General features: G+C 44.4%; 1 protein-coding gene across 1 annotated transcript in view; it reads left to right on the top strand.

Moving 5' to 3' along the window:
• DCUN1D4 (defective in cullin neddylation 1 domain containing 4) overlaps positions 1-18,144 on the top strand; it is a 71,367-nt gene that overhangs the window by 23,242 nt on the left and 29,981 nt on the right. The window contains 2 exon segments of the mRNA XM_082728386.1: positions 8,066-8,180; positions 10,905-10,996. Coding sequence (XP_082584512.1) covers positions 8,066-8,180; positions 10,905-10,996 — 207 coding nt within the window.

Below are 18,144 nucleotides of genomic sequence, written 5' to 3'. Positions count from 1 at the left end.
CCTCTTAAGTTCTGAATTTTGTACATTATGTAGTTAATTCTGAACTTTAGATTTAAATGAATATTGTTACTATAGTAATTTTATGTCTAAATATTTAACCTGAATGTGGCAATTTAAAAACTGGAAACTATAATTAAGAAAATGAAAGTGGAAAATGTATCTGGCCTCATGCCTCCTCTCTCACCCTTGGGGACAGAGGATGTGTGTGCTGTGTGGTATGTAACGTGCTGGTGCAATGCCTGGTACCTCGTACGTGCCCGTCAGTGTCAATTAGCATTAGTAATTTCTTCGAATAGTCCATTTCATTAGCATTTCCCTATTTGGTTATAGCATCACTTGTGATTACCATACCCGACAGAGTGTGCTTTAAAAATGAAACATTAAATCTGCTATGTTTGGAAATCCGAGAACATTAATCACCGTGATGCTGCTTTGAATCTTTTTGGCTCAGCCGTGGTCTCAGCAGTCTCTATAAGGAACTGTACATGGAGGAGCCAGTCCTAAGTCCAAGAGAGGCTGCTGTCTTCCTGCTCTGTCTCTTCTCACACTTTCCTTTGCTGCTTTCAGTCTTCCTCCCACCAAAAAAAGAAAAAGAGAGACAGACAGAGTTCATCTTGGACAAGTAGCTCCAAATCCAGATTAGGGAATGAATAAGAAAAGCCAAATGGAAGGGACAAAAAACAATGAATGAGGAGAAAGATGACAAATGTCAGAAGTCAGTATTTAGAAAGGAACGGCAAAATTTTCTTATAGGGAAAATTTAGGGAAAAAGTTTCCCATTTCGACCCAAATAGTTTCACTCAGGCAAGCAAGTAGTTCAATGAACTGTTCAAGGACATGAAAGAAAATATTAGGTGCTAGAAAGGTGTTTTGAAATGTGATCTGTTTATCAACCGAAATCACTATGTCTTTGTGACATTGTTCAGTGACAAGTGAGGCGAAACAGCCATGTGAAAAGTACTGAAGTGCCGGAATGAGCTGTGTGTGTTATTAAGTGAAACAAGGTTATAATAAACTCAATAAAACGAAAAATTAGTGAGATTTTTTTGCTTTAGAACATGCATTTACGCTGTTAGGAAAAGTCAGACAAATTCTCTGATTTTATGGATCTCTTGAGGCCCCCAAACAAAAATATTAAAATAGAAAAGGCAGTGGAGCACCTACTTGGATACTGTTTATTAAGAATAACAGGTTTAGGGATGCCTGGGTGTTCAGTTGGTTAAGTGTCTGCCTTAGGCTCAGGTCATGATCTCAGTGTCGCTGGGATCTAGCCCTGCATCAGTCTCCCTACTCAGTGGGGCATCTACTTCTCCCTCTCGTGCACACACTCTCAAATAAATACAATCTTAAAAAAAAAAAATGGGGTGCCTGGGTGGCTCAGTGGGTAAAGCCTCTGCCTTCATCTCAGGTCATGATCTCAGGGTTCTGGGATCGAGCCCCACATTGGGCTCCCTGCTCAGCGGGGAGCCTGCTTCCCTTCCTCTCTCTCTCTGCCTGCTGCTCTGCCTTCTTGTGTTTGTGCACTTTATCTATCAGGTAAATAAATAAAATCTTTAAAAAAAAAAGTAATAAGTTTAGCCAAATTATCCTCAAAATAGCAAGCAGGATAGTCATTAAACAGCCTTTGGTCTGATCCAGGTGAACTCGAGTTGCTATTTAAAATAGATTTTGTGGGACCAACTATTAAAATAAATAAGCTGGCAGGATGTTGGCAGTATTTCTGATTGTTTAATGTGAAAAGACTTCACCGACTACCCGATTTATTTGAAAATACAGGCAGTGAATAGAAGATTTCATTTGTTCTATTTAATACCTGAGATCACTTTGGATCCAGTTTAGTGATCCGAAGTTCTTCTAACACTAAATCAAAAATAAGTGAACATGAACTCAAGTTATAACCCTTGGGTAAAAAATATAAGCAGTTTTTCTTGCCTTCTTAAGGACTATACGCACACACACACACACACACACACACACACACACACCAGCATCAGGGTAGATTTCAGACTGTCCATCTAGTGTAGAAATACTGAGACTGAACACCAGGACATCAAGATAATATTAAAGAATGTCAGAGTTTGTGATTGTTAGTTGAGATTCTTCTCCCCCCCTTCCTCTTTCTTTATTATTATTACTATTATCAACCGAAATCACTATGTCTTTCTTTCCTGTGTGGCAAATATTTCTCATGATATAAGATGGATCTTTAAAATCTTTTTCATTCAGTGCTTTCTCTTGGATGATTGGCAAAGAATGAAAACTTGTACCTGTGATCATTTCAAATGAATTTTGGGATTTCTTAAAGTTCATCTATGGAAGTTGCTTTTTCTTTGTTAAGCACTTATTGATCTAGGAACTTTTGGGTGCTCAACTCTATAGGTCAGTTTTCTCATCTGTAGAATTGGGATGGTAATAATATCTCTCAGACTTGTGAGGATAACTTTAAAAATGCTTCAGAGTTATTCTTTAAAATGTCCACCTTTACATTTTGCCTCGATCGATAATGTCACATTGATTGTACTTCCATAGCTACTTCTTGGGGATAAAATAGTACATTATTTGAAGTAGACAACATTTCATAACCTTATTTTTAAGTTGTTTTTCTAGTTTAAAGTTTAATTGAAGTGGATTAAGTGATACAAATTCTGAGTCAGTAAAGCCAAATTTTAATGATACAAATAAATACAAATTTATAAAATATTCATTTAAGTGATTATAATTTTTATTATAAAAGACATTACAGAGGTATTTTAAGAAGCAAACATTCTCGGGGCATCTGGGTGGCTCAGTCGTTAAGTATCTGCCTTTGGCCCAGGTCATGATCCCAGAGTCCTGAGACCAAGCCCCATGTCTGGCTCCTTGCTTGGCAGGGAGCCTGCTGTTCCCTCTCTCGCTGTATCTCTCTCTGTCAAATAAATACATTAAATCTTAAAAAAAAAAAAAAAAGCAAACGTTCTCGAATATTTTTTGTTTAAAAAATAGTCTTACTTGCCAGGTGACTTATAGTTGAGTGCTTATTTTATTGACAAACGGAAAAAAAAATCTGAAATGATGATAAGACTGTCTATTCATTGGTATTTTAAATATCTGGAAAGGCACTGAGGAAACTTCCTTTTTTTTTTTTTTTTTTAAATTTATTTGACAGACAGAGACCACAAGTAGGCAGAGAGGCAGGCAGGGGTTGGGGTGGGGGATGGATAGGAAGCAGATTCCCTGCTGAGCAGAGAGCCCGATGTGGGACTCGATCCCAGGACCCTGAGATCAGGACCTGAGCCGAAGGCAAAGGCTTAACCCACTGAGCCACCCAGGTGCCCCTGTACTGACTTTTTAAATAGAATTTGATTGACACATGTTTTAGGAACACTTATTTATTGAGAGCCTACTGTAGGATTCTCAGTAATGTATGTATCTTATTATTGTACTAAGATACTGTATCAGCTGCTGTGTATGCACAGGTGAACCAGATGGGGCCCTCCAAGCCAGCGTGTACCTTTGTGTGTGCACTTAAAAACGCTCGGTGTTGCCCTTGCTCAGGTAGACTCCCTGGAGCTCTGTCGGGGTCGGGGGAAGGGGAGCAGGTTTGGAGCACATAAGCCTTGAGTTGTGTATTTTGTTGATTTGGTTCCTGTGGCAAAGTGTATTGTAAGTAAGCTTGCTTTCCTCAGCATTAAAAAATTGCTTCATGTAGCCTGAAACTTTTCCCGGACATTACGGGTTCTAGGGTTCTACCTCTGGAGCTATGCTGTGTGGCCTTTGTATCTACACTGGGGGATGAGTTTGACACGTCTTTCCTCTGGGGCGGGGTGAATGGGTCAGCGAGCCAGTGAGGGCGCTGGGAAGGTGAACAGACGTCGTTTCTTGGTGAAAGATGGCCCCAGGCAGCCACTCGCCTATGCTGGTCATTAGAGTGGAGCCGTCTAAGCAAAAGCCGAGTTAGAAGATAAACATTTTAATCAAAGAATAAAATGCCAAATTGGGGCTCAAATAGGAGTGCATTTTATACAACCACCCAAAAAAAGAGTGATTTGTGGAACTTTTAACAGAAAACATTCAACAATAAGGAAGAAAATAAGGGAAAGTTGAACCAGTGAGCCTAAGATGTTTGTGTGTTTACCAAAAGTAGGATACCCTTGAAAAGGAGGCCTCAGCGAAAGCCAGACATTGTGCCAGTGTGTCTGCGAGGAAGCAGATCGCAGAGGAGCTAGTGGCTTAACTTTCATTGGTGAATGTTGGTGGAGACATCATTTTAAGCAGTGTGCATTGTTCGTGGGCTGAGGGGATATGGTGCGTTTTCCTCCGTGTTCTGCAGACCCTGGTGTAAAGGGGTGGTTATTGCCACATGAGGTGCTCAGAACCAACCCATCCCCAGTACTGGATGGAAATGACTTTTTTTTTTTTTTAAGAGGGAGAAGGAAAGTGAGCAGAGTGGAAGGGGGCAGGGAAGGGCAGGGAAGGGCAGGAGGAGAGGGAGAGAATCTTAAAATGGAGGCAGTGCTCGATCTCATGACCCTGCGGTCATGACCTGAGCTGAAATCAAGAGTCCGATGCTTAACGGACTGTGTCACCTAGGTGCCCTGACTTCTCTTTATAAATAGACATCAAGGAGGGGAAAATGAGCTTTGAGGTTTAAGACAGACCACTCTTCCTTCCTTCCTTTCTTTTTTTAAATTGAAGTGTAGTTGACATATGATGTTGTATTAGTTTCTGGTGTACCACATACTGATTGGATAATTCTGTACAGTACATGGGGCTCCCCAGGAAAAGCATCCTTACCATCGCTCACCCTATAAGGTTATTACAATATTATTGACTCTATTCCCTGTGCTCTACTTTGCATCCCTGTGACTTACCTATAAGTGGAAGTTTGTATCTCTTAATCGCTTTCACTTATTTTCTTATTTTACCCATCCCCCCAGCCCACATCCCCTCTGTCAGCCACCAAATTGTTCTTTGTTATTTATGAGTCTGTTTCTGTTTGTTTGTTTTTTCTTTTTTCTTTCTTTTTGTTTTTTTAGACTCTACGTATATAAGTGAAATCAAACGGTGTTTGTCTTTTTCTGCCTTACTTCACTTAGTATAATACTCTCCAGGTCATCTGCGTTGTTGCATATGGCAAGACTTGATTGTTTTTTAATGGCCGAATAATATTCCACTGTATGTGTGCCCCACCTCTTCTTTATCCATTCATCTATTGCTGGCCACTAAAATTGTTCCCGTTCTGGGCTGTTGTAAATAATGCTGCACCTAGCATTGGAGTCCATATAGTCTTTTCAAATTAGTGTTTTTGTTTTTCTTGGGTATAAAGACCCAGCAGCAGAATTGCTGGGTCATAGGTATTCCTATTTTCAATTTTTGGGGGGACCTCTGTACTGTTTTCCAGAGTGGCTGCACCAGCTTGTCTGCCCACCAGCAGTGCACGATGGTCTTGTTAGCCCCACGTCCTCGCCAACACGCGCTGTTCCTTGGACACACTGTTGTTTCCAAGCCCTGTGGCCGGCTTTCCAGCCAGGCGGGACACACTGTTACACTCTGCAGACCTTACCCCAAAGCATTCATGGAACAAGAATAAATCTTTTCCTTTTCTCTTTCTTTCTTTTTTTTTTTTTTTTTTTAAAAAGCTTGGGTCACTGTGAAACTCTTTCGACCTTTTTGTACGCTTTAGTGTTATTTATAAACAGGACCATTCTGTAGGGAAGACGGGGTGTGCGGTGGTGGGAGGCTCTTTCCCCACCTTCCTCTTCCAGTTGCCGCTGCTGTTGCTGGGGTCCGAGATACTGTCCGCCTTTTGTCTCCGAAAACTCTCCGTTGGCATCCTTGCACAGGATCTGGGCGGGAGCTGGAAAAGGGTGACTGCGGGTTGTCTTTTTCACCCTGTCTGGGGTCTGCTTCCGAGCTAGAGGAGGAGGCAGGAGGAGGAGCTCATGCATCGCTCAGTGCCTGGCACTGGGCAGCCGCCCCGTTCGGGCTGTGGTCGTGGCTTATGACAGAAGAGGTGCTCTCAGCTGATCTGTGCCTGAAGCACGGCGCCCTGGGAACCTAGCTCCATTTGTGAGCCTCACTGTGAACCGGGATTTAGGTTCCAGTCCTGATCAGCGCTCTTCCTGGGGCTGTGACCTGTAGCTATGGACAGCTCTCTCCCTGCCCTCAGAGCAGGTTTCTAGAAAGAGCTCTCTTGTGCCCTGTGCGGGCTCCCTCACCCGCATCCCTCTGCAGCCAGACCCTCCACAGCCTGGCCTCCACCCTTGCCCCTGCCCCCTGCTGCTGTGGGCCCTTCATCCCTCAGTCCGGTGGGGGTCTTCGTGGGGGCCTTCGCTCCTTCCTGAGCTGACCTCGGCTGCCCTGGACCACACCTCCAAACCCGCTCTCCTCCTTTGGCTTGTAGAGCACAACGCTTTTTCCTTTCCGAGTGTTTCTTCCCGCCTGGGTCTTTCTCAGCTCTGACACATCCACACTCACCTGGGGCTCTGTCCCGAGTTCTCTGCTTCTCCATCTCTGCTGGGACGGCCTCAGGGAGGCGATACTGAGTAGTGGCTGAGCGCGGGGACTTCGCTGTGGAGCTGCTTGGCTTCCATCATCCACTTCACCTGCTGCTTTCTGGCTGGGACTTAATCGCTCTTCTTCAGTTTCTTCATCTGTGAAAATGGGGATTCTAGCAATGCCTACACAGGGGTACTGGGGTCCCCCTGAGCAGTGCGGGCATCCCTGCCATTAGAACGTGTGTCTGTTTATACCCCCACCATCTCTCTACACACAGTGCTTGGCAGCAAAGCACTTCCAAGGCGTGTGTTTCTTCACGGAAGTCCCGAGAGGGAGGCATCATAGTTTTTGCTCTTAAAACGGTGAACCAGAATAGGTCAGTGATGGACCAAGCTGCATAAACTTACTCACTGAACACAGATCATTCAAACACCAGCACCCTTCTTAAGCTCCCTCTTGTCCCTCTGACTCAGGGAGAGCCCAGGGCCTTCTACCAAGGGACTAGTGGCAGGAAGAGAGACATGGGGGTCCTGAATTCACCCCTCAACGCTTTGGGGACCTTGGAAAACCACTTGAATGTCCAAGCTTTGGTTTTTCCCATCTGTCGAGCAGAGATAACAATCTCTACCTTGCCAGACTGACATTCAGGGTTAGTGTGGGACCCAGATGGCATATCCAGTAGCACCTGTGCCAGGATGGACACGTTTTAATTATCTTATAATTGTTTTATAAGTTGTAATGGCTTTAGACAGTCCAAAGCAAGACTGTCTGGGTTTGAATTCCAATTTTGCCTCTTAACCTAAGCTCTCCCTGCCCCCCATTCTCTTATCGGCGTAGGCAGTAGTGAGGATTCTCTTTTCATAAGCCGCCGGGTAGGAGGTTAACAAGTGAAGACATCGTGTAAGTGTTAGAAACTGGGCCTGGCTGACCGTGAGGTCCCTGTACATGTTCCCTATTGGGATCATCTGTTAGTACATTTTAGTATCTTTTACCAAATGAAGGTTTGCTTCTGAAAATCCTGACCAAAAGTGGCAGAAGCAGACTAAAAATTAGTATGGAAATTTTGCTCAAGATTCTGTCAGGCTTCTGTCCAAAAAATCTAAATCTTGTTTCTCTGATATCAGCTATCGCTTGAAGCTTAATAGTATTGGGACTAATGTACTTGTTAGTGTTTTAGATTCAAGGTTACTGGTTGCTCTGACCTTGCCTAATGAAATACACAAATGAGATAGCAGTGCAGTTCCTTTTGAAGGAACACTGACCTATGAAAGAGACCGAAAGCTTTGATGATTTACGTTCGTGTTTTTGGAGAGTAAATGGAGATCATGATAACTTCCGTTTCTAATATGTTTTTTTGGGGCGGGGGGATATTAACTTACTTGTGTCATTTTCTAGGTTTATTTCTTGACGGAAACATTTTCCCAAAGAGGAACCAAAAACCTTTTTTTTCACCTTAGAACATTTACAAATAACATCAAAACCCTTTACAGTACAAGCCGCGGATGTTCTTAATTTGGTGGGTGGCGCGCTCTGGGGACGTAGGATGTGGCTAAACTGGCTGTTGTGCCCTGTGACCCTTTGTCCCTAGGAAGCCTGCGCTCGTGCAGCTCTTCAGACTGCTTTAGTAAAGTGATGCCGCCGAGGAAAAAGAGAAGACCCGCGTCTGGAGATGACTTATCCGCCAAGAAAAGTAGACACGATGGGTATGTCGCAGAGCCAGTAGATCAGACACGATGACGTGTATCAAAGAGGCACACTTTCAGAGCGTAATTATCTTGGGATATTTATTTTACGTGTGGGTTTATGAATGAAATCCAAATTAGGTAAGTCGAGTTCTTAGAAATTGAACTTTTATCTCGGTCCGTTGAGCCACCAAAACTGGTGTAGAGTCTCTTTCTTTCCTTTCAAGGGCTTGCCGTCTGTGCCCGTTGAGGACCACAGGATTGGTATGTATCTGTCCTCTAAGAGGGTCTCACCAAACACAATCACAGGAATCCATAATTGCTTTCATGAGGGCCCCCAGGGCCGAGTGGCTGGGGGGGCGCCGGGGGTCTGGCCACTCTTAGCCTGCTTGGAGTGTTAGCCAGGCAGACCAGTCTCAGATGAGTGAGAATTTCCTTAGAAACCATGAAAAATAAGACCCTGCAAACCACTTCTCTTTTGGAGAAGTGGTTTTGGTCACTCTGAAAGTCAGTAGACTTGTTTATCTTAGGCATCTTTAATCTTTCACCTGGATTTTTGTGAGTCGTTGGGAACAGACATCATAATTTCAATCTTTTCTGCCTTTTTTCCACTTTCCTCCATTCTGGCTCTGTAGGTTACTTCACTCATGGGCCCGAATATTCACATCTGTGAACCAAGGGGATTTAGATGAGATCTTTCTGTTGTTTTCTTGCCATGGTACTTAATATGCTCTGCCTCATTTGGAAGGATAGAGAACTCGACTCTGAAAATGGCATCCCTCATCCTAGCCCAGATGAGCAGCAAATGTGATCTGTAAGAAGGTAGCAGTGACTAAGACAATCACCAGCAAGGCTTCAACCAGTGATTTTCAGCTTTGGGAAGACAGGCACTTGATACTTCTTTGGTGGTATTGATGCTCTGGTCATGGAGCTGTTACATGCTGAGAGTCACATGGAGTTTGTGACTGCATCCACAGCCCTCGTTCCTTCTCACCACTCGCTGGGATAACTCCGTATGAGAAAGCTGCTTAGAAACTGGTAGCTGCATTGCGGGAGGGTGTGATGTCCTCTTGCCAATAGGATAGCATTTCACTGGCCACCCAAGGGATAGGGGTCTGTAGCTTTGGCTGAGTTTCATTCTTGGTCTTTTAAAAAAAAAACACCGACTTTATTTACATACCGTAGCGCTCATCCACGTTAAGCGTACAGTTCAGTGATTTTTACCAAGTAGTTAAGGGTTAATGCAACCATCACATAAACCAGTTTTAGAAGATGTCCACCTCCCCAATGAGATACCTGAGACCCATTCACAGTCCCCCACCCCCAACCCCGTTCTCACCCCCAGATGCCTACAACGCCCCATTTAGCGGCCATGTACAGATTGGCCTTTCCTGGGCATTTCACGTGAGCGGTGTGTTTGTTTCACGCTTCTTTGACTTAGCATGTTGTTTCGGAGGTTCATTCATATAATCACATGTATTGGTATCTTTTATTTACCAAATAGTACTCAATTGTCCTTTTTTATGTAGAGTACTTCAAAGCGGTTCAAACATGGCAGGGTCCTCTGTAGGTCTCCATGTTGTTGATCGGTTACAGTTCGTGAGCTGAGAATGTCTCAGCCCAGGATTGGAAGCTCTCTGAACCGTTGGCCGGTCCCACCTTTGTTTCTGGGTAGTATGGTCTATAGAAGAAATACAAAACTGGGGGGTTTGCTGTTTCAGTATCTTGATACCCTATAGCCATGCTCGGTATGAAAACCCAGAAACTATAATCGGTATATACAGATACTCTGGTGAATGTCTAGGTCATGAATAAATTTTTACTAAAATGTACTTCTGTATGATCTTTGTAAAATATAATATGTAAATTAAAACTATATTCTTAAGTGTTGACATATATATATATATGCATACACATACGTGTTTAGGCAATTTATATATAAATGAGGAAAAGAAAAGGTATATAGTCAGAAATTTTCTGTTGAAAGGACTACTTTAAAGATCTTGGCTTTCTCTCCCTTCCCCAGATGGGACACATCTTGGTTCTTAGGTCCCAGTCATCACAAAATGCAGAACTCCTGCGGAGTCCGTGTTGCAGGAGTAGGCTGCTGGGCTTCCTGACTTGGTTCTGCAGCTTATGCTGGGTGTTTCCATACCAGTGGGGCACGACAGGAGAGGGGCTGAAGCCAGGCTCCTGTACTTCTCTCTTCTGAGGTTTTTTCCCCTTAGATGCTTGGACATAATTTTATGTTTCTTTTTATTTGCTTAATATTCCCTTGATGTGTCCAGTACTGATGGGTTCTTCCTTAGACTGCATTCTCTGCCCACCCTGATTTGTAAGACCTGAAAGGAGAATTTAATGCAGAGACAGGAGTGAGTTGTAGGGTCATTGCTGGGAGGAAACACTTTAGCCAGTTCTGGCTGCGTCTCACTATATCCTTCTGTAGGTGGTTCTGGCTCATGAGGTAGAGGGGAGTATATTAAATCCGTCCTTACTGAGTACTTGTTAATCAGAGCAAAACCTGTATCAAGTATTTACCATTTAATTCTGTTTTGGGTCTGACTGTGTTTAAAAGTGTAGTTATAAAAGCTGAAACGTCCACGTGCAGGAAGCAAAATGTTTAAAACATACTGGAAATACTGGTTGAATAGATGTCTGGTTTGGGTAAAAGAGGAAAAAACTGTCTGCCACTTAAAAGAAACTCCGCATCTTTAAATAATTTCAGACTCCTTTCTCCATTTCTAGCATGTATAGGAAATATGATTCAACCAGAATAAAGACGGAAGAAGAAGCCTTTTCAAGTAAGAGATGCTTAGAGTGGTTCTACGAATATGCAGGTAGGTCCTCGTTCAGATTTGGGACTATCCCTCATGAGAGGAAGGACTGCCTTAGGAAAGAGTGAAGAATTTAAAAATGTGTACTTCTCTAATGTGGTATGTGTGCCGTCTCTTCCTGTTTGAGAGAGGGAACATAGTCGAAACAAGTCACCAAATGTCCTATTTATAGCCAGCAGCTAAGCCAAAGAATTCAGAACACTAGAAGGGAACTGAAAAGATGAATACACTTGGGAGAAATACTCGGGATTGCTAGGAAACCTACTTAGAATGCTGGTAGCGGGTGACTCTTTGGTTTGTACATCAAAGTTAAAATAAGCTTTGCTGCTTTGAACCCTTATGTGCAATGGAATTTCTTATATTAAGTGTCTATTTTGAAAGATCATTTGGCAGAAAATGTTTGTTTTGTCATTTAAAGTGTCTCAAATTCCGTCCTGTGTTTGCAGCTCACAATAACTGGTCGGATAATATCAGACTGAAATCCAGGGTGGCTTGTCACTGTGGCTGTGTGCAGGGTAAAAAGAAAAGGAGTATTTCCAGACAAGTCTGAGCTGAAGGCTCTTCTCCCCTTCCTCTTTGCAGTGTTTCTGGCCCTCTCCTAGCCTGCGCGTTTGACAATTTCAGCCCCTTTCAGACCGATTTTCCTGTCCTCTCTCTCTGCTCCCAACTAGGTTTCATGGACCTCCTGTGGTCTTACTTAAAAAAAAAAAAAAAAACAAAAACAAAAAACTGAGCAGATCGGACATGACATTCCCTACCATTCCGTTCCAGCCTCGCCTCCTGCTGCAAACTCCGTGCTCCCCCCAGGTTAAAAGACCACTCCCGGATGCACCGCGTCCCTCTGCTTGGAGGGTTTCCTCTCCACTCTGCCATCTGACAGCTCTTGCTGGTCAGCTTCGAAGCCTCGTCATTAGCTTAATAGCCTTCTTTGTACTGACCCACGACCTTTTGCTAACTGGTTCACATACCCTTTTATTACGTGTCCTCCTGTTGGACTGATCTACCCCCCACCCCCACCCCCTGCACCCCATCCCCTACCTCACCCTGTTCGTTTTCTGGTAAGAACCTTGTCCCTTTGGCCACAGAAGTTGTTCCAGGGGCTGGCAGGTGACTGAGGCCAGGCCAATCAGATCAAGTTCCCAGGGAGTTTCAGATTGAAGCTAGGAGAAGCGCATTTTCTCTCCTGGGTGGTAGACTTGAAAGGACATGATCCTGTTTCCCTGCAGGTCTTTGGATTTTCCCGAGCTACTCCCATATCTTTTTAATGAATTCTCCTTCATTGCTTGAACTAGTTGGAGCCGGATTTTGTTTGCAGGGCATGGACCTTAGTACAAATACATAGTATTAGAATGTATGTGTTTCCATGTTACATCGAGAGAAAGTGAATCTCTCAAAGACATTTGTATTCCTAGGAAAAGCGGTTGGCCCTTTGCCAGGTGTTTGATACTTGGGTGCTGAATGTGGTCTTTTCATATTTATATTACTTTGGCTATGAAGTTTTTTTGCTTTCTTGTCTTGGTTCACATTGATTTTTATGGACGTAGGTTATGAAAAGGAAAAAGTTTTGTCTTTTAAACAGACAAAAAGTACACCTAATTCTGCCATCAGAGCATAGCTATTTTGATGTGTGTGTGTGTGTGTGTGTGTGTGTGTGTGTGTGTGTGTGTGTCTTTCCAAGCAAACATCATTTTTTCATGGTATGGCCACATTTCTGTGTCCTTTAAAAAGGGCAGGCTACAGTTTTCCTTGTTGTTTGCTTTTCTCTGGCTCAGGAAGGTGACATTTGGGATAAAGATTAAGCCACATTCTTTAGGTTCCTTGAAATCCCTGCCGGGTGGTACCTTGCAGTTCATCTCTGCAAACAGTCTTTGTGGGTGCGGCCATCCCTGTTTTTACTCCCTTCCCCCATTTTGTCTTCTTTTCCTGTGTTGGTAGGGAAAATGGCTTGAAATTGGGTCTAATGAGGAGCTCTCCAGCTGATACCTGCTTTCCCTTCTAATATCCCAAGCACATGAATAAAGGCTGTAGGTCATTATTCAAGAAAAGCAAATGGTGACATGACCCAGGGTGACTGTCAGGTTGTGCTGTGGGATGAGTCTGGGGTGGGGGGGGGCAGGCAGGGCTGCGGTAGGGCAGGAGAGGGGATTGGGGCGCCAGCTAGCAAGAGGCAGTCTTTAGCACCTGTGGTGAGTTCTGTTTCCTTGAGAAAGAGCAACTGGCATGGGCTTGACTCCTTGCACTCTCATCTGGGGTGGGTAGAGGGGCGGTAGGGGCCTTCGTGGTGTAGTCGTCTCACTGGGGTGCCTCTTCCCTTCTTCCCAGAGTTCATTCCACTCCTTACCCTGCCCCCCACTGCCCATGGCAGACCTCCATCTGCAACAGGAGTCCCAGCTCTTTCCATTAGGATGAAAAATAACCAGTGTTACCTGAGCAATTGACCCGATAACGTCTACTTTCTGAAGTCTATCTAAGAATAAGGAATTAAGTCAAACACGTGCCATTGTCGAAGTCAGAGTTCCAAGGAAGCTCACATATATGTAAATCATAGAAGTTCTCCCAAGTCCTGACTCTAGGTCCTTAGTTTCTGTTTTGGATTAAGTTCTATGACAGGATTGTGTTTGGGTTTACCAAAGTGAGATTAAGGAGCAGGAGCAGATGCTAAGTGACCAAGTGATCTGTCAGCAGGGGAACAGAGGCTACGGGTAACGCAGGGGACAGTGTGGCCTCGTTTGCCTCGGGGATGCAGCGTCGTGGCATTATGGAAACTTTCCTCTGAGGGCCTGAGGCCACCATGAAAAAGGTTAAATATATTTATGAGGGGCCCTGCTTAGGATGGTGGGGAAAGGGGGGGGGACTACTTTTTTTTTAGAGCGTTGTCAGTATATCTGCCTTCCAAATATATCTCCACTAGCTTGTTACCAGGGCAATCCACAGCTTAGGATTTTCGATACAACTTTTAAAAATCATCTCCTTCATGCTTCACCTCTAACCACTTCATGTCAGCCAGTTCTGTATTCAGAACGAAGAATTCTCAGTTCTTATGGCGGAGTTAAGATGGCTGAATTCTGTGCGTGAATTGATAAATTTCTGATCCCAACGAGTAGCGTGATTACAACTAAATCTCAGTGCATGCACGAGAAAGACGACCATGGCTAAAAGAGAAAAATTGTTTTAAGTAGCGGAATTATGGGTATCTTTTAAATAATGTTGATTGACAAGCTATAGTTTACGGTTTTTAGGATAAAATACTACTTTGGGCAGAGTCATGCCCCTGCAAGGCATATGGTTAAAACTTGCTCTTTAGAAACAACAGAGGCAAGTATTGTAGGTAATAGGACAACGGCATCACGTAGAATCTGGAGGAAAGGAAGAACCGTGGAGAACTTAACATAACAGACACACAGTATATGTTAGCAAACCTCCCCTTAGGGCCTGCTGGGTGCCAGGCTCTGGGGTGCACTCAGGCCAACAGACAGACCTGAGAAGCATCGTCTTTGGGCCGAATGCTGGCAGAGAGAGGTGTCAGTGGCCAAGGCTGGAGGTTGGACAAGGTAGGAAAGTCAGCTGGGACCCATCAAGTGCCTGTGCGCAGGCCTGGGGAAAAAGAGGCACCTTGCAAGGCTCAAGGCTCAAGGTTATGGCAGAAGAGCCCTTTCCAGTTGGGAGGAATGGAAACCAAAGACAGGAATTTTAAATGAATTATAAAGTAACTTTTTTTTTCCACATCTGCAACTACCTCTCAAGGGGTCCTCCCAGTAGATACCAAAAAAGGGCATCCGTTCCTAAGAACAAAACCTCTTAGCATAATAGGAATGGGTGGATATTTCACCACAAGAAGAATTCTTCTTGGATCTTGTCGCTGGAATCTTTACAGTAGTAGAACCATGGCCAGGACAGTGATTCGTACACACGCTTCCGTGCAGGGAGGTGATGGAAGACAGGCCACTAGCAGAGCGCATGTGTGGGCCCTCGCCTGGCAGACCACCAGGTATGCGAGGGGCAGGATTTACAGGCCTAGCATGAACCCTTGTGTGTCACAAACTGATAAGTGATTTCATCGTGTATTTGCGCATACCTAAGTCCGAGCAGGAAGGTCTGAGAGGTCCTGTGCCCGCCTGGTAGGAAAGGGAGAAAACACCTTTTCCTTTATAGTCTACTTTGCCTTGACTTTGTCTACTGGAGCGTTTTCCCATGTGGCTGTATTCCTGTGTCATTTGTAGGATATTTACGTGCTGCCCATGTGTTGGTGTCCACACCCTCAAAGGCAGAGCGTGCAGCCTGTCAGGTGGTAAAATGCTGAATGTGTTTTCATTTGAGTGAAGAGAGATAAGAGTGCTCACCCCTGGCGATGCTTATTTGCCCAAGTTTTGGAAATGATGAGCCAGTGCTGTTAGACAAGAGATGGAAAGAATGGGGAACAAGTCATTGGAAAGGAGCAGGCAAACACGAACATTGGCTGGAGATGAAATGATCAGATTCTCCCTGGAAAGCCACAGAGAATTTCATGGACGAACAGAAACAGCAAATAAACATGGACCTATTCCATGCCTGTAGAATTCTATAAGCAACTTATTTTGGGAAGGCTATTTAAAGGACTGTTTAATAAATGATTGTCTCTGAGGAGTAGGGAAGGGTTGGAGGGGAAACTTGCTTTCTAATTTTTTTTCACTTTCACTTTGACATGAACTTTGGTATCGTGTGTGTGTGTTAATGTAGCAAAACATAACCGGATTAAAAATGCAGTTCTTTTATTTGGATAATAACTTTTATTATTGTCTTATTGTTTAAGTATTATTTAAAGATTTCAGTATTTAAATTTTTGTTTGAACAAGAACTTTCCCCCCAGTCATCAAGATAAGTAAATTAGGACTATGTAGAAAAACCTGTAAAATAAAAGGAGAAAAAAAGAAAATCCCCGAAAAGGGGAACAGATTTGAATATGTGAAACAAAACATTTTGTAACAAAACAGCACATTTGTGATGCAAAGGAGAATAACAACATGCAGAGAAAGTATTTGCGGTGGCCAGTAACTTGTGTTAGAAGGGAAGGGCCTGGGTTTGACTTGCGGGGAGCCAAGGCTTCGAAGCAGGGAAATGACATAAAACTTTCCAACAAGCCCTCTAGGTGATTTCAATATTCATTTTATGTTGAGGACAGCAACCTTATACATTTATTGTTATTTAATTATTTTTTTTTTTTTAGGTTTTTTTTTTTTTTTAAAATAATCTCTACATCCAACGTAGCACTTGGACCACAGCCCCAAGATAGAGTGTTGCGTGCTCTGTGGATCCTGCCCCCCTAGGCGCCTCTGTATATCATTATTTTGTGTTGAAATTACTCCTGGCTGGCTCGGGTGGTTAAGCAGGCAACTCTTGATCTCCGGATTGTGAGTTCAAGCCCACGTTGGGTGTACAGATTACTTAAAAAAAAAAAAAAAAATGAAAAATGAAAAAGAAGAAAAAAAAAAAGGAATTACTCCTATGCTCTGTCTTCCTTCCTGGAGGGCAGGGCCCATGTATTCTCCGTCTTTAGCAAAGGTCCACCGTGTGTCAGGTCAATGTTACCTGGATGAAACAGAGCTATGAAGACGGTGGGATTCTGCAGGGCTTGCTAGATCCAGGGGGCTGTGCAGAGATTGTAGAGCAACTCCTGTATTCCACTCTTCACTCATTCATTCAGTACGCTTTCTAAAAGCACCTGCTCCGTGCCAGGTGGGGTGCTGAGGGTCCCCTGGAAATACAGTAACTCTTACTTTGGAGGAATCCTGAGGGAAAGACACAGGAGCCGGGACTTAAAGCAGATGGGCCGCATGTGGGGAGGTGCTCCTGGAGTGGCGGGGTCACAGAGGACTCCCCCTCCCAGTCTCTGCAGGGGGGCGTGGGGGGGAGTGGAGGACTCCCTGTCTGGTTTCAGTCTTCAGGACTGAACAAGCCGGCCAGCTGACGCTGGGAAGGGGGAGAGGAGGACGAGCTGAGGCCACAGAGAACAGTCTGGTGTTAGGTGTGTGGCAGGACGTGTGTGCGGAGCAAACCACAGGTAAGTGTTTCTGCGGCTCAGTTTTTATTCATTGAGGACTGCTTATTGATTCATTTCTTTCTAAGAAACTTGAGCTGAAGGTGGAGAGATGGGAGGCTGAAGAGGAAGGGAGGCTCTACATCGTAGAGAACCTTATGGGATATGCCGAACTTTGGACCTCATCCTCGGGGAGTGGGGAGCCACTGAAGGGCGTGAAGCCAGCATGGGGTTATGTCTGGGATGGCTCCTTTAGGTGGCTGTGCGCAGGGTGGGTCGGGGGGTGCGGGGCTGTGGAATTCAGGAGATCCCCAGGAGACTGCTGTGGTCATCTGCGTGGGAGAATAAAGCCTGAACAGGCTAGTACAGGATAGGAGCCCCTCAGAAATATTTGGAAGGCAAAATTGGCATTGCACCTGCTAGTTGACTGGACGTGGAGCGTGTAGAAGAAGGGAGAAGTCCAGGATGACTCCCAAGTTTCTGTTTTCTGGTGGGGCCACCCGCTGAGAGGGACTATGGGAGGATGAGCAGGCGTGGCATGGAGAGATGATCTGGTCAGTGAGGTGGTGGCTGAAAATGAAATGCAGGAGGTGGCTCAGGGCAGAAGATGAGTTCAGCTGTGGCCGTCCGACAGGACGTGGTAGACAGTCCCAAGCTAAGAGGGAAAGCGTGGGCCCGAGAGCTTGAGCGCCCTTGCAACTTCCTTGGCAGAGGGTATAGAATGGACTAGGAAAGCTTTCAAGATGGAACTCTACACGTCAAATTTAACAAGTTGGGAGAAAGCAAAGGAGCCCATGAAGAGGCCAAAAGAGAAGGAGGAGGAAAACCAGATGAGAGAGGGTACTTCCAGAAGCTGTGGGAGGAGGCAAACTTTGTGAAGAAAGAACTCCAAAGTTTCAGATAGCGCGGAGAGTTCAGATAAAAACCGGCTGCCTGTTAGATTTGGCAGTGACGGTGTCGTTGGTGACCTTGGCAAGAAGCGTTTCAATAGAGAGGAGCAGAAACTAAATTGCAGTGGTTGAAGAATGAATGGGAGATAAAGTAGAGATAGAACATGTAGGCAGTTCTTTTAGGAGGAAACAAAGCTGAAGCCAGAGTGGGAAGAAAGAGGCTTTATTGCCTTATCAAGAACAGAAAG

The sequence above is a fragment of the Mustela nivalis genome (assembly GCF_964662115.1).
Source record: "Mustela nivalis genome assembly, chromosome: 4".
NCBI lineage: Eukaryota > Metazoa > Chordata > Mammalia > Carnivora > Mustelidae > Mustela > Mustela nivalis.
The sequence above is the reverse complement of the archived record's forward strand: the minus strand, read 5'-3'. Positions and strand labels throughout refer to the sequence as shown.